Source organism: Ixodes scapularis, unplaced genomic scaffold (genome assembly GCF_016920785.2).
Source record: "Ixodes scapularis isolate PalLabHiFi unplaced genomic scaffold, ASM1692078v2 PGA_scaffold0__279_contigs__length_252992795, whole genome shotgun sequence".
Lineage (NCBI taxonomy): Eukaryota > Metazoa > Arthropoda > Arachnida > Ixodida > Ixodidae > Ixodes > Ixodes scapularis.
The window spans coordinates 26,730,052-26,746,304 of record NW_024609835.1 but is presented as its reverse complement, the minus strand read 5'-3'; the positions used below and the strand labels follow the sequence as shown (position 1 = coordinate 26,746,304).

Here is a 16,253-nt window from a genome sequence, read left to right as displayed (position 1 = left end):
AAAAAAAACTATAGAATTTGATGTACCTATGGTAGCTATACTGTCCGCGTTCATGCCGGTGGAGCTTCTCGTTTTTTTATTTTTATTTCTATGCACGTATGTGATTTTTCGTTAGCGTCGTCCCACGTGTTATTAAAACGCAGGAGCAAGAAGCTGGCTTCTTCGACGCCAGAACCTAAGAACAAATATACGCAATCATCTTTTTGCTCTTCAAAGACTCTCGGCGGCGTCTGTCGCAGCCATTTTGGTCACTGACGAGCCGACTGCTTGAGCACAGGCTCGTTTTAAAGTCCAAATAAAGAACGGTATGCATAAAAACTGGGTACCAGCCGATGCTCCTCTACGTTCCCGACTACCATGGCTGTGCAGTCGATGACGGCGCAAAAACTTGAAGCGATCTGGAAAACACCGCTTTTTCCCAGAGAAAAAAACGGCCGTAGGACGAAAGCAGACGAATGTCACCGACATGAATTCCGACGAAGATTTCGAGCCGGGTTTAGTGTTTATCATCATCCCATGCAAGCGGCATATACGAAGTATTCACTGGCGGCCTTAGCTGTGTGCGCGATTACTGAGCGTGTGCTGATAGCGAGCTTTCACAGTTCTTTTGCACCTTGCATATGACATCATCAAGAGTGCCGCTCAAATATGGCGCCCAGTGAATACCCTCTATAGACGATTGCAGCCAAGGAGAGTGACCGCCGCCATGTCTCGTCTCGTGCGGGAAAGCCGGTGCAATTGCAAGCTAGCTAAGGCTATGTTCACGCGCACTCTGCAAGTTCCTAAACGCATAAGTACTGATCGGATATGGCGACGTGAGCGATAGAAAGTGTTGCTGTGGGCTGACTTTGACGTCAGCAAAGGATGTCTCATCGACGGAAATAAGAGGAATGTAAGAACTTTAATTTTGACGGCGTTGGCAGTGTTGCTTTGAGAGCGCTATGATTTCAGGCTTCTATCTGTTCATTAAAAAAACAATTGAACTTGTTGCTCACAAGGTAATAACGTCAGGAAAGGTAACCAAATGAGGGCGCCACCGAAACATCTCGCCGCTAACAGCGCGATGGCTGGCAAAAGCAAATCAGATGTTAAATGTTTAGACAGCTTGAGATCTGTCTGCTGCCAAAGTGCAGTGAAACTGACTCAGGCAGATGTGCGCACTTCGGGCAATTTCCCTTGTTGATCTTTGATGTCTGAATTTTGCTCCTGTTTTCTCCAGTGTCAGCGAACGGACACGCGTCCAATGGCAGCTCCATGGAGAAGGTGAACGGAAGTCGGAACTACGAGAGCATCAGACTCGAATGGAAGAACCTTACGTTCAAAGTCAAGAGCGGCAAAGGTAGGCCATAACGCGCTCGTGCTTCTGTAAAGCCGCGCTTACGCTTTTCATACATCATACAAAACAGACCGAGTAAACATGTGTACGAAAACACGGAGGACAAACACGAAGGAGTGGGCAAGCGCTTGTCCACTCCTTCAGGTTCGTCCTCTAGCTGTGTTTGCGTACACAAGTTTACCACGAACCAACTAACAACAAGTCACGCTAAATACAACAATCCGCAGACAGTGAGGTCTTCCTCGTATGACGGTCACACTAGTTGTACACAAACTGTCTGCATACATGTGGTCGAGGCGTATTCATTCAGCCTCGTCATTCACCGAGATACCCCCCTAAGCGATTGGATCGCACAAGCACTTTACGGAGAAATAGGCGCTACCATTTTTTTATTCTACCCTAAATGAAAGGAAGACTTTGATAACTGAATGGTATAGGTGAAGTTTGTGGGGGGGAAGTCGAACTCTTTCGGGAAAGTTGGAGAAATATAGGGAGCTCACAATGGAATCCTAGCGCTGTAAGACAAAACCATATCTCCCTTGTGAAAACCGAGACCAACAAACTTGTTAGAGTCGAAGGCGGACGTATTCGCAGACGACCGAGTTAGCGATGGTTGTAATTTTTGGCGCCATCTCCCGATAGACGGATCGAGCATGTGTTGTCTGCTCGTTGCGCCTTTTGGGAAGTGGCGCCTCAAGTTAAAACATATCGATGACTTGGTCTTCTGCGAACACATTCTCCGTTGACCCTGGAAAATTTGTTGGTATCACTTTTTAGAAGAAGAGAGCTCCGCCTGGAAATTTCGCAAGGCAAAATCCACCACCTAAATGCACGTTAGGTGTAAAGTTACACCATTCTACGTGCAGGCGCCAACTGTTCTGGTTCGTTTTACAGCTCTAGGATCTATTGTAGCCGCTCTATATATAGACGCTTCGTACAAGCGCAGTATTACAGTCGCCATTGTTGACTTTTTCTAGTCTTACTGAGGTGCTGAGCCACTGAGTCAAGCGTAGACGAGTCTCACCAAAGGCCAATGCCGGGGAGGACAGAATGAAATCTACACTGGAAATGACCAGGCCTGCTATGGTGATAATGAAGCGAAGTAAACGGATTAAAATAATACAAAAACTGGAGGTCGGTCATGGCGGCGCCCTTGCACAGTCGCTACATAGCGTCTATATATAAACGTGCAGCTCTGACGTCACGCCGCTGTGGTGGCGCTGCTATCGGCGTGGCGCGTGTGCTGATGCCTAACTTGTTGGGAATCTGGTTTCTGCGAACATGTAGTGTGGACAAACGCTAAATTGTTTGTAAACAGCGTGTTGGTCTATAATAGAGCAGAAGAGACGCGAGGCTCACGGTCGACGATCTTCTCACAGAGAAGAAGGCCCTGGTGAGTAACCTGAGCGGCCTGGCGCGTCCCGGAACCTTGACGGCCATCATGGGTCCCTCGGGGGCCGGCAAGACGACGCTGCTCAACCTCCTCACGGGATTTTAGTGAGTGTCTTCTCGTGGCCTTCTAGAGGGAGTACGGGAAGCATGGAAAATCGAAATGAGTAGCTTGAACTTGGAAGCAGTGATCGTGACTCTGGTGGTACCTCTCGTGCGTAATCTGCACTTGATGACGCCTTCTATTCAGAAGGCCCTTTTAGCATAAAGTGTTAAGCGGAAAAAGTGATTATAGCCCACTGCATGCCAGCTTCCCCTTTTTGTCAAATTTTTCCTTCAATTTGTTTTTTCCTTATTCTATGCATAGTGGAAATCTAGCCCCAGCATGATTGGTTCGAGCTTTGGCCTTTTAATCAACAGGTCTTTTATCTTTCCATTTTATTTAATATTAGCTTCCAACCTCTTATTGATTATTGCATCACTAGCCATCCGGTTGGAGGAAGCACCGATCGACCTCATTACTTATCAAACAATTTATCTCTCACTTGTTTGCCCCTCCTCGTGTTCCAGCGACAAGAACTACGAGGGCGAGGTTCAGATCAACGGCTACGTCCGCGACCAGCAGCTGTTCAACAAGCAGAGCTGTTACGTCATGCAGGAGGACAGGTTGCTACCGGCCCTAACAGTGCACGAGGCCATAACCATGAGCGTGGAGTTGCGCATGCCCATGATGAAGGACCAGGAAAAAAAAGAAAAGGTCAGCTCCAGCTATACCCCGCTTCTCCTTATGTTGTACAGCAGCGAAGGCTAGAAGCGCGAGCTGATAGCGTCAGCAGCTGCCCTTAATGCGCGAGAGCTTGTGCCGCCGAGATGTGCCCCAGAGCAAAGAGCTCGCGCTTGTAGCCTTTCCTGCGATACATCATAAGGTGAAATAGAGTATAGACATGTACCGCGCCCACTTTGAGGCTACGTTGCCGAAGACACGTCTCCGATTGGTGCTATTAGCCTCCCTCAACTTCCCATAAAAAAAAATAAAAAAAACGTTACTGGCGTCGTTGCTTAAATTTTAGAGGTTATATTACGCTGAGATGGCCATTTTGTGTTTTAGCGCCGTCGAAGCAGGGTGGTTTTATTAGGCAGGCTTTTGGAATTGAAAAAATCAGTGGCTGATTTTTTCAATTCGCAAAGGACGCGCCTTACGCGAACGCTGAATTCGTCACCGGCCAGAAGCCTGCGCCTAAAAAGGTTTACAAAGAAACGCGTCTCACCCAGTGTGTGCAGACTGTCTTTTGTATGATGTATTTTAGCAGTCCGTCCGTTGTTTTAAACCGGGGTCACACTGCTTTTACATCATAAAAAAGACAGTCTGCATACGGATTTGAACGCGAGTCACCGCGAGATCCGTACTTCGAATGCCCGCATGGCAATGGGTTCAAGGAGAAACTTGGCACGCGACATTCGAACCACGGATATTGCGGTGACTTGTGTCTGTAGACTTTCGTTTGTATAAGGAGTTCGTTTGTATAAGGAGGCTGCAAGCGCTTGCAATCCCAAAACTTCTGCGATTGAGTCATGCACTTGGAGCACCCAACACCGGGCGCTTCTTTCATCAGTTTAGTCAATGAAATGTGTCAGCGGTATTGCGCCCCCATGGTCATGCAGTTTCAGCAGTACAGAAGCATCCACCTCTTATAGCCAAGAAAGGGTATGACCATTAATGTTTCTTTTTGTCCCTAAAGAGTGGGGAAGCAGGACAGGATAACGGGAATACCCAAAAACAGCTGTAGTTCATTTTACAAAACACAACGTTATATCGGCAACCAAGACAAGGAACCCGACCAGACCAAAAGAAGACCCTGACGACAGTGTTTAAGTCCCGCCTAGCTAAATTAGGATACACGTATCTGGTTTGGGTAGGCGTGACGTCAACATTGTCAGCAGTGTCTTATTTTGGTATTTTCGGATTCTTTGTATTGGTTGTCTATATAAGGTTGTGTATAAACCTCAGCGGTGTTTAGATGTTCGTATTGTCTTGTTATTTTGTTTCTTCACTCTGCAGGGTTAAAAATGTCCGTTATTGACCAGCTCACCTGCATCCTTGCATTTACTTAATAAAGACCACTGGATCGCGATATGCCGCTTGCCTTTCTTATTAGCTAATCTGGTTAAAAAAATACCTATGTCTTGTTCTTGAAGCATCGCGTGGCAGCACACACGTAAGAGTTCCTAAAACCGCGGTCACATTTGTAATTCGTCACATAAAAGACAGTCTCAAGACACTGTCTGAGACGTGTTCCTTTCTTGCATGAGAGTCCTGTCAGAGTGGTTAGTCGCGGAAAAATATTGGCAGCGACCTTTTATTTTCAAAGTGCTTTAAATGCAGAAAATGCTGGAGCAAAATCACCTGGGGTTATCTAAAAGGTGCGGAGGGATGAAGAGAGAAGACTAGAGGGGAGGAAGGAGAGGGACGGGGTAAGGGGATCGGTGTGTCACGTGACGTATATTTCCCGCTAAATCTAGCGGGGAAACTGAATGGTCGTATAAGTCACGTGACGTCGATTTTCCCCGCTATATTTAGCGGGGAAACTAGATTGCTGTCTAGGTCACAGGACGTGAAGTTTCCCGCTAAATTTAGCGGGTAGCTGAATTGATGCACAGGTCACGAGACGTCAGTTTCCCGCTTGATATAGCGGGGAAACTGAATGAATGTTTTGGCCTCAAGACATGAATTTTTACTCTACTTTTAGCGCGTAAACTGCACTCTAAGAAATGCCTGCGCGTCTATTTACCTGCAAGCCCTCAAAAAGCCAATCTCTGCGATCTACGAAATCAGCGGAACATCCGTTTAGACCTAAAAGTGAAGTCTGCGCTGTGGCATTACGCAATGCAAACCGTCATGCTTGCATTGCGTAATTACACAGCGCAGACTTAATTTTGAGATCTAAACAGTTGTTCCGCATCATCATTAGCTGAACTGATTTCGTAGATCGCAGAGATTATCTCTTGGAGTGTTTTGCGGGCAACTAGACGCGCAGGAATTTCTTAGTGTGTGAGTTGACGTATATGTCACGTGCCGTCAATTTTCCCAATGTGTGTAAATTACATGACGTCACGTGACGTAACTTTCCTCGTTAAATTTAGCGGAAAATTCGCGGACGGACGGAGAGACAACACTTTGGGATTTGGGGTAGCGTTAAAAAGCATTTCATGCTTTAAACTGGTCTGCGGTTACAAACGGTTGCGGTCTACAGTGTGAACACGCTTGATGCTTCTCCGCAGATAATTTTGTCGCCATGTCCAGAGCGTACACCGTATCTTTTCTATGACGTATGAGCGGCGTGACTGCGTCTTGGTGGTGCGGCTACGCTGGAGGCAATTTAACATGTCCTACAAATAAGAACGCGGGCAAGCTGGCACCGAGTGAGTTCCGGTGGACGACTCAAGACAGCTCCTTCCGTCTGCTTCGCCAGGTGCACCAGTCCATCGATGAGTGGGGGCTCTTCGAATGTCGGAACACCAGAACAGAAAACTTGTCCGGGGGACAGAGGAAGCGCCTGGCCATTGCCCAGGAACTGGTCAACAACCCTCCGGTGCTGTTTCTTGACGAACCCACCAGGTGCGCAAACTACTTTTCTCTCGCAAAACCATTGTGCGCGTATACACGTTTGCAAGTCCGGCTTCAGGGCGCCGCCATCTTGCCCGGCTGGGGCGCGCTTGTGCGCGGCCATAACCCGATTACGACGCCTTAGCAATGCTTCGTAATCGGATTATTACTCGTCTGAGCGCACCCCAGCCGGGCAAAATGGCGCCACCCTGAAGCCGGACTTGCAAACGTGTATACTCTGCCTCGATGCGCTCGAAACATCACTCATCTGAGTTTTGTCAATTGACTGACTCAACGAGAAAAGGCTGGGGTGTTGTGCCCTGACGGTCAAGCGGTATTTTCGAGAAAAAGGAGGTTGCTAACTTTTGCCACTGAAACTGGCTCGAGTCTTTTTGGCTATCGACCCTTTCACTGTTTACTAACATGAGCCGCTGCTTGCGTCAAAAAACGACTTTTGGTCGCTCAGTATTTGCAACCCTGCTGAGCTAGCTTATGTCACCAGTCCTATAAAGCATAAATACCACACGGAAAAAAAAGTTGGAGATTTAGCAAGAGCCATCTGCTGTACTAAGTACCGTGTTTGAAAAGACAAGTTGGTTTACATGAATATTCGAAAGTATTGAGCAGATGTCGCGGTTCTTGGTTCTTTTGGCGCTCACTTGAAGAATGAGTGGTGAGATATTTTATTTTGTTTTAGGCAGCGATGTTAAGGGGCTCACCATTCATTCTTTCTATGAACCGAAAGTTCGGTTAGTCGTCCAAGACTGAAGCACCGCCCAGTGGCGTTTGCAAGGAAAAGGGTCTATTGGCGAAGTGCGCGATCAAAAGCGTCACTGTGGTCGGCCTTCCACGATTGGCGGAATGCTGACTATGACGTCAGCAAAGGTGTTCCCATCGACAGAAATAAGAGTAATGTAAGAACATCAATTTTGACGGTGTTGGCCGTGTTGGTTTCAGAGCGGAATGATCTCAAGCTTCCACCGTGATTATTATAAACACCGTCAAACTTGTTGTTCGTAAGGTAATGACGTCACGAGAGGAAACCACAGGAGGGCGCCACCAAAGCATCTCGCCGCTAATACCTAAAATCACTGGATGTTGGGAGAGGGGCGCCATTGCCTTCCCTGCCTGCTTGCCAGGCACAAACAGATACTTACACAGACACGACAAAACATCGTAAGATGATTGGCTGAGTGATCTCAATGTCCATGGCCATCGCCATTTCGGTCTATTTAAATCTTCGAACCTTTCAGAGGGTCGTTCTGAACCAGTCGCACCAAGATCGCTCTGATGCATCATTATACTGCAAGCGTTTCCCGCCAATATAAGCGTCTTTGGCGCTGTGAATGCAATCCACTTATCAATCATGCTTATCTCCCTAGATCTCTTACTATGGTATCGTTAGTCTTTTGTATACTCGTCATTGTTACCGGGATAAAAGCTACATGAACAGCGCAAAGGACGAGAACAGGATAGAAAATGTTTTGTCCTGTCCTTGTCTTTTCCGTTGTTCATGTTTCTTTCCTTTATCCCCGTAACTTTACCAGCAAGCTCTAATTTGTCAAGTCGGTTTTGTTGTTCTTGTGTTGACTTTGCACCGCCACCGCGCACGTGGTGGCCGTACAAAGAAGTGCGCTTGTTTGGCCAGTGTGTGAATAACACAATCTCAGTATTCAAGAGACGTCTATATAAAGCTACCCGTCACCAACGAATCTAGATCGGCTCACCAACAGTGGAGAAGTCAAGGAGAAGCTGATTATTTAATGGACCAAAATGGCGACCATACCAATCAATCAATCAATCAATTTATTGCAGCTTTCAATTCAATACATGTGAATGCGGGTTCGTCAAAAGCCAATAGCGGCTTGTGGGACTGGACCCGGCAGCGGCGTAAAATAACAGAAATATTTTAAAGCACAGTCTAATACCCAAAATGATACAGTTCAAAACATTCCAGTTATTGGAGAAAATGAAACAGAATTGATTAAAAACACATGCAGGATATTGTCACATAACCACCAATGAGAGAGAACCACAAAAGACACCACAAAAGAAACCCGATGCCGAATTTGCAGGTTCTATAAACAACTGATGAAAAGCCATTGAAAGCACCAAGGAACTGACTAACTTTAGCAAGATAAAACAAAGTAAAACTAAGTTCTGAATTTGTTGGTTCATTATATACAGAACCAGTCTTGGGTAAGTTACTTTTAAAAAGTAAATCGTTACAGTTACAGTTAGTTTCAGAAAAAGTAACGAAGTTACTGTTACAGTTACCGCAACAAAGGAGTAACTCGTTACAGTTACAGTTACTTTTAAAAAATAACGACGTTACTTTTCAGTTACTTTTGTAGAACATAAAAAATTAGGAAAAATTAGAACACCAAGTTTTATTGCATAAAACAAAAAAAAAGTATGCTTTTTACTTCATATTGTAACTTAGCAGAAGTTGCTTCTCAAAATTAGTGCTTGAAAATTTCCACGTTAGAGTAGTGGCGCAAATCAAAATACGAAACATGCGCAGTGCGGAGTGCTGGCGCTAATCAAAATATGAAACATGCGCAGTGCCCTCCGCGTGTATTGTTGTTTCACGGTTGATTCACCCGATTAAAAAGCGTTTTCACAAAAAAACAAAGAGAAAATCCACAACATAGATAGTGCTTCAAGGCACTAAGATGCAAGTGTTCAGTCACAAAGTACAAGCGCGTGCGTAAAGATAACTTGATATTTTTTCATGAATTCTACACGTTACTATATTCGGGTTGTGACTTGTGAGAAAGAACGTATTCACAAGTTTGTGCGAGGCCAACTTGACACTCGAAATGTCGGAATAGACGATTTGAAAACTGCAAGAAATATCTAAATTTTACCCTCGTTCAGTGATATATTATTCATAAATCACTGTAAAGTAACGACAAAAGTAACGTCGTTACTTTCATCGTTACCTCAGAAAAAAGTAATAGAACTACAGTTACATGTTACATTTTAAAAAAGTAACTCGTTACAGTTACAAGTTACCAAAAAGTAACGAAATTACAGTAACGCGTTACTAGTAACGCGTTACTACCCAAGACTGTACAGAACAGACGAACGAAGGAAGCTGAAAAATGGGACGAGAAGATTTAAACTCATGACACAGGAAATATCGCTTTAGCATATTGTCCTGAAAGCTTTTTTAACTGTCGCTTTGAATCAATATCTGAAAACAAATCTGATAAGCTATTAAACAGATCAGGAACATAAAATGAGCGATGACGTTTTCCACACTTCGTATAGACGCGCGGAATGACGAAACGTTCACCTTCTCTCAGATTGCGTTCTAGAACACGGGGTATCTTAAAGGAACTTAACCAGTAATGTTTGCTAATTACACTTCTCTTAAAGAGGGCTGAAAAACGAGGTAGACATAAAGACTCAAACAACTCATCACTTGGCGTCGACAAAGAGGTGTACGCCACGCCCTTCAGAATACTTTTTAAAATCGTATCTATCTTGTTGTGCCAGAGCATAGAACAGTTGGCATAAACAGTAATTCCATAGCGCAATAAACCGTAAGCAAGCGCGTTGACTATCATCTTTCGAATTGGAAATGGTAGAAACGTCTTTGTAGAATATAACATAAGCCGAGCTTGGCTCTAGTTTCCCAGCATGCATCGACGTTAGCTAAATCTATTGGCCTTCGGAGTACATCGTGATGCAGTATACGCTGACTCGTCGATGAGAAACGTCCTGAGGGTGTGTTTTTTCTCTCAATTCACAATGTAACGATGTCTGCTTTCACGAGTATGATTTCCGTCGACGGAGTCGTTGTGTGTAAAAAGCAGGCTTGTTGATTGTCGCAACGCTTTATTTTTCTTTGTGAATGTTGGTGTCTGCCAACTACTAATCAATCACTTGTTTAGTCGCACCTCCTCAGAGAAAAGCCGGAGATATTTCTTAAGCTATTGCGTCACCTCCCCCCCCCCCCCTTTTTTTTTTTGTTGTTGTTCTCAAAACGCGCCACTTCGTCTTTACAGCAGAGGATATGTTCTTTTTGACATCCCGCCGAAAAAATACAAGCTAAAAATATTGAAAAACAACCGCTACATACGTCCAAACGAATCACGGAGGTAGTCAAAGCCGATGTAAGGAGCTTAAGAAGAACTTCCTGAAGGGCTCACATTAGAAAAAGACGCATACTTCCTCATGGCCACCCTTAGGGAGGTATTTTTGTTAACTTATATGCTCGTATGTGTGGTGAAGGCCGAGTGTACTGTCGAGCTTAGAGGCTACTTTGCGAGAAAAGCACACGTCGAATATGCTTACTGCACAAGGATGGCGGCCGTATTCATTGACAGTGTAAGATTGGAAGGGCGTGGCCAATAATGACCGTACTTTATGCTTCGTGATTCGTTCCTTGGCGTTGTTATCGACTGGTGCCGCAATATCATTTATTGCCTGCGGAACCATAATAAATGCTCGTAACTCGCCACCCCCTGCGCTTCATCAACTGTCTATGTAGAAACTCAGCGATCTGGAGCGTGTTGGAAAGTTGCAGGGACATAACGAAAAGACGAAAAAGGGCAATTTTTGTTACTCTCCTTTTATTCCCGTAACTAAAAAAAAAAAAAGATTCTAATTTTGTTTTTAAAATTATTACATTTGTGTTGAATAGTTCTAAACGCCGCCTAGTAGACCGTCATTGAAAATTTAATGTGGTAATATTTGAACGTTCTCCAACTGTTGAAAGTGTGCACGAAACACTTGCAAAAGAAACCTACCTGGCACAAAAAAAAAAAAAAAAAAAAAAAAAATCATATTTGCGTACTTGTTAACGTAATGCACACATGAGGTGTCTGCGTTGACTGGCGGAATAGGCTGTCAAAAACGTGCCTACAGAAAAAAAAAAGGAAAAAAAGAAGAGAAAGAAAGACAGGAGAAGACAGGGCAAGGAGAGGATGGAAAATTCCTAAATAAAAAATAAAAAAACGAACAATTTTTTTTTTTTTTTTTGCTTGCGTTGGCACGTGAGCGTAGACTCGCCCGTCGCCTGCCAGGGTATGCAAAACAGGGTCGTAACTTAACGGCCGACGATATAACAGACGAGGTAAGAAAACGTTTTTAGCGTTCGCGGTTCGCTTCCACTTTTGCCTCTCGCGTTTTTATTGCTTGCCGTGGATATTTTGCCGTGTCGTTACAAGTGCGCGAGCGAAGCGGCTTGCATACCTACGAGTTTCGGTTTTCGTTGGCGGTGCTTTTCCTACCAGGGCGGTCTCCTATAATCACTGAGAGCTCAAGGAACGTAGCGCCTAGCGACTGCCGAGAATCTTGTAAATGCTCTGCAGATAGCTGAGTAATATATTTAAAAAAAAAAATCTTAGTAATATATACTCCGCGACAACTTTTCTTGGCAATGCAGTAGAAGGTACAGGCCCGCGTCCCCTCTCCCATTTTGAGTGTGCGCGGGCTCTCCTCCTCTCCCCGGAAATGGGGCAGGAGGAGAGCCTGCGTACACTCAAAATGGGAGAGGGGACGCGGGCCTGTACCTTCCACTGCATCGCCAAGAAAAGTTGTCGCGGAGTATAGTAATATCATAACGCTATTCACAAGTAACGGCCCGAGATTAACTGTGTTTTCCAAAGGAAAAAAAGAAGTCTCGAGTTGTCGGTATGTTGTGACTAGACAAAGCTTGCGTCTAGGCTCGTCTTTACCTATGCGGAGCGTAAGTTCGTCTGCTTCATGCGCAGGAGTTGCGGTGACGTCAGAACGACGTCGAGCTTTGATTGGCCCTGATTGAAGGATAGTGGATAGACCTCGAAGCAGGCTACTTTGAGGTCTACCCACTATTCTTTAATCAGAACCAATGAGAGTTCGGCGTTCTGACGTCTCCACAACCACAGCAAAAGAAGCAGACGAACTTGAGAACATTTTATTTAAATTTCTCATTCCCAGCCTAGCCTAGCTTGCCAAAGTACGATCATTGCAGTCTCATGAATTACCCAAAGAAATCAAGAAGCCACATTGTTACTTTTATACTAATCTTTTTATAATGGCAGCGGGAAATTGCGGTTTAAAACGAAATGAAAGGCCTTGCCATCACAGAAACAAACAATTATCCTTCGCTAAAAGAAAAAAAAAAAACACAAATGCTGAAAAATGTTGATGAATGTTTGCCGACATTCATCTGCCCTAAAGCCGGGGTCAGACCGCTTATACATCGTACAAAAGGCAGTCTGCAAACAGATTCGAACGCGAGTAACCGCGAGAACCGTGCTTCGAATGCCGTACGGCAATGAGTTCGAGGAGAAAACTCTGCACGCGGCATTCGAACCACGGATACTGCGGTGACTGATGTTTGCAAACTGTCTTTTGCATGATGTAAGAACAGTGTGACCTCGGCTTAATGCCAGATTTTTTATACGTATTACCGCAGTTGCAAACGCTTATTTGCTCATACATTGTAGCAGAAGCTACTGCATGTGTATTGAACCGCAGTACACTCGGAACATAAGTTATTGGTGTATCTTTCGACCAATGAGAAAGGCGATCGCTATTCTCAACGGCAAACGGGCTTCCACCCGTTTGCCGACTGACAGTGCGTAACCATTAGAGCACGAGTAGCCCTTCCTTTTGGGTCAGGGGATCGGGTGTGAAGTACGCATCGAAGAGCAGCATGCGTGCTTTTGAGAGTTTAGTCTCGAAACCAATAAAGATATAACCACTTAAATGTAGGTGCATAGATGAACAAGAGGCCGAGAAATTAACTTTACCGCCGCTAGTCACGAAAGTTTTCCAGAAAGTTTCCCATGCAGCCTATACCTTGAGCTCGATGATGCGAGAGGCGTCGAACGTAAACACACCAAGGCCATTCTCAATTGCGTGCCTGTCCGTCGTCAACAAACGTGGAGGCCGCCGGCAATAAACAATTTCGCTAAACATATTGCTAGAATGCCGACGGAATGTAACCCGAGACGGAAGCGGGTAGTTTAATTGGTCCTACCGGTATCTGGGATATCATTACTTGCTTTTGTACCTGTGGTTCTGTAACGATAACCTAAAAACAAAATATTTGTTTTTGGTAGCAGTGTGCAGTTAAAGTAATAGGGCGACCGTTAACAGTGTGCAAAGTAGTGAGTTTGTATGCCGTTCCGCATCACGCAATAAAATTATGTCGATATAAAAAGAACTCGTTTGGAATTGTAGATGAGGCATTTTTAAGATGTGACGCAAATTAGACGTAAGAGTATGCGATATCTTTCGACGAGTGAGCGTGCACATGTGCTTACATCGGCGCTCAAGGTTCGCGAGTGCACAACCGCCTGTAGCTTCGACTTCATTGGCGAAGATAAATAGACAAGCACGAGCCCCACGCTCTGAGCGTGATCAATGTGCTTGAGCGCTTCTGGAGTGCGATCGTTGGTTCTGGCAAGGCTGATGTGCTCGAACTCTGCTGTTTTTTTGCTTATACATCATGCATTGGGGCCCTATGTTGCGCTTTTTGGACTGCCACGGCGACTAGGGAGAAGGAAGTGACGTCAACAACGCAGCAAACGCAGATTGGATGTTGTGGGTGAGAGTCGTTGATGAAAAATTTCCTCAGAACAAACATCGAATCTGCGTTTGCTGCGTTGTTGACGTCACTTCCTTTTCCTTAGTCGCCGTGGGAGTCCAAAAAGCGCAACATAGGGCCCCTGCTCTTACATCTTACAAAAAAAGAAAAAAAAAAAGGACGATGTTTGCAGCAGACATGATAACATAAATATCGACGGACACGCCTGTGGAATGTTTCAAGCATGGTTACTTTATGCAGATGTATGCTTCAAAACTATCTGCAGACTTCCTTATGCATGATGTATTAGAAATATGACCGCGGATGTATGGTTCAATGCCCACCCTTGCCCGTTTCGATCTGGATGAAAATCGTTCCGGCGCGCGGTCGTGTATCACTACTGTGTGATGTACGCTAAAGTCCCCAGGCTTGGTAGCTTTATAAAAATAAAATATTTAGATAAAAGAACCATAAGATAAATGAATTAATTAAATTATAACAAATAAACCTTTTACTGTTATCCGCTACATTCTAACAACTTTGTTTCTTTATCTTTACAGCGGGTTAGACAACGTTTCTAGTCTGATGTGCGTCGAAATCCTGAAACGCCTCGCCGAACAGGGCCACACCGTCATCTGCTCCATACACACTCCGAGTGCGAAAATATTCTCTCACTTCGACATGGTAAGCCCCAGCCAAATGTGTTAGACGAGCACATCATTCACCAACAAGCACCGCGAATGCGGGCGTTACTCAGCGTGAACGCTGTAGCTTCGCGGTTAACGCAACGTTGTTCGGAGCCCGTGGAACAAAAACTCGCGATGCAGGACCCGGGCATGCCATGTTCGATTCCCACCTGTGCTCATTTCGATCTGGATGAGCGTAGTACCGGCGTGCGGTCGTGTATCATTACTGCGTGATGCACGTTAAAGGCTTCAGGCTAGCATCTGCGCCGTACTGGCTAGATTCCTCCCCTGCAGCGGAGACATGCGAGACGCTTATTGGGGGTGACTAACCTCCCACTGTTGAACCTACACACAGCTCGATTACAATTTTCCGTTTAGAACGCAGCCCTTAAGGCTGAACTCCATGGGACTCACTCCATGCTGTGAACTCCATGGGACTCCATGCTGCGAAAAATCGACGAATTTTGCCCGGCGGCTTTGACTCTGCGCGTGTAATCAGCACAGTGGCTGCTATGTCGCGCGCAAAGCGAGCGTGCCGTCGAGCGGCGTTCGTTAGTTATTCGTCGCATAATTCGCTCCATGGAGTTCAGCCTTTAGCGCCCGTTTCCTGCTTGAGCGGCGTCGCCGTCGCGGTGGCCGTCGGCGTAACCGCGCGCTCATTATGGAACGCGTGACGTCACTGATGACGATGACGTCACGTGACATAACTTGTGGTCATTGTGACGTCACGTGTTACGTCACGTGACGTCATCGTGATGACGTCATCGTCATCGTCACTGATTACGTCATCAGTAACGTCACTATACTCCGCGACAACTTTTCTTGGCAATGCAGTGGAAGGTACAGGCCCGCGTCCCCTCTCCCATTTTGAGTGTGCGCAGGCTCTCCTCCTCTCCCCGGAAATGGGGGAGGAGGAGAGCCTGCGTACACTCAAAATGGGGGAGGGGGCGCGGGACGTACCTTCCACTGCATTGCCAAGAAAAGTTGTCGCGGAGTGCAGCGGAAAAAATTGTTCGCTAAATCTAGCGGAAAGAATTCCCCGTTAAATTTAGCGGAAAAAAATTTCCCCACTTAATTTAGCGGAAAAAAACTTCCCCGCTAAATCTAGTGGAAAAAATTCTGGGCTAAAGTTGGGGGAAAAAATTGTCCCGATAAATTCCCGCCAAATTTATACGCGGTGCTCTCACCAAAGATGTGCATTTTTCTGCGACTTGCGTTAAGCACACTTCGATCCACATCCATGTTAGTAGTGGGGGACTTCCCACCTTATCTCCCCAGTACCCTTCACGCCTCCTCCTCAAGTGCTGCGCTCTAATTCCGCGTTACAGGGGATTGTAAACGTCTTTCATTTTTTCCTTGAAAAGTTTAAACGAAGCGTCGTGTTTTCTTTACAGCTTTACATGGTCTCACAAGGTCGCTGCATTTATAACGGCCAGGTGGACGGTCTTCTAGGCTTCTTGTCAAAACACAACCTCAACTGTCCGCACTACCACAATCCCGCCGACTACAGTGAGTATCTCAAGACGCACTCTAAAGCCGGGTTCACACTGCTCATACATTATACAAAAGACATAGTGTTCGCTGCCAGACATGATAACAGAAGTATGTGCGGATTGGCCTCAACCATGTTCAGAGCATGTTTCCTTTACGCAATTCGGTATTCCTCCGACATGTCTAAAGCCAGTTTTTGTATCACAAATTTCGGGACCG

At 45.5% G+C, this 16,253-nt stretch overlaps 1 protein-coding gene across 1 annotated transcript in view; it reads left to right on the top strand.

Annotated features, from left to right (window-relative positions):
* LOC8035401 (ATP-binding cassette sub-family G member 1) overlaps positions 1-16,253 on the top strand; it is a 57,085-nt gene that overhangs the window by 17,494 nt on the left and 23,338 nt on the right. The window contains exons 2-7 of the mRNA XM_040503623.2: positions 1,220-1,339; positions 2,716-2,833; positions 3,296-3,482; positions 6,196-6,341; positions 14,418-14,541; positions 15,938-16,052. Coding sequence (XP_040359557.2) covers positions 1,220-1,339; positions 2,716-2,833; positions 3,296-3,482; positions 6,196-6,341; positions 14,418-14,541; positions 15,938-16,052 — 810 coding nt within the window. The remainder of the gene's footprint in view (positions 1-1,219; positions 1,340-2,715; positions 2,834-3,295; positions 3,483-6,195; positions 6,342-14,417; positions 14,542-15,937; positions 16,053-16,253) is intronic.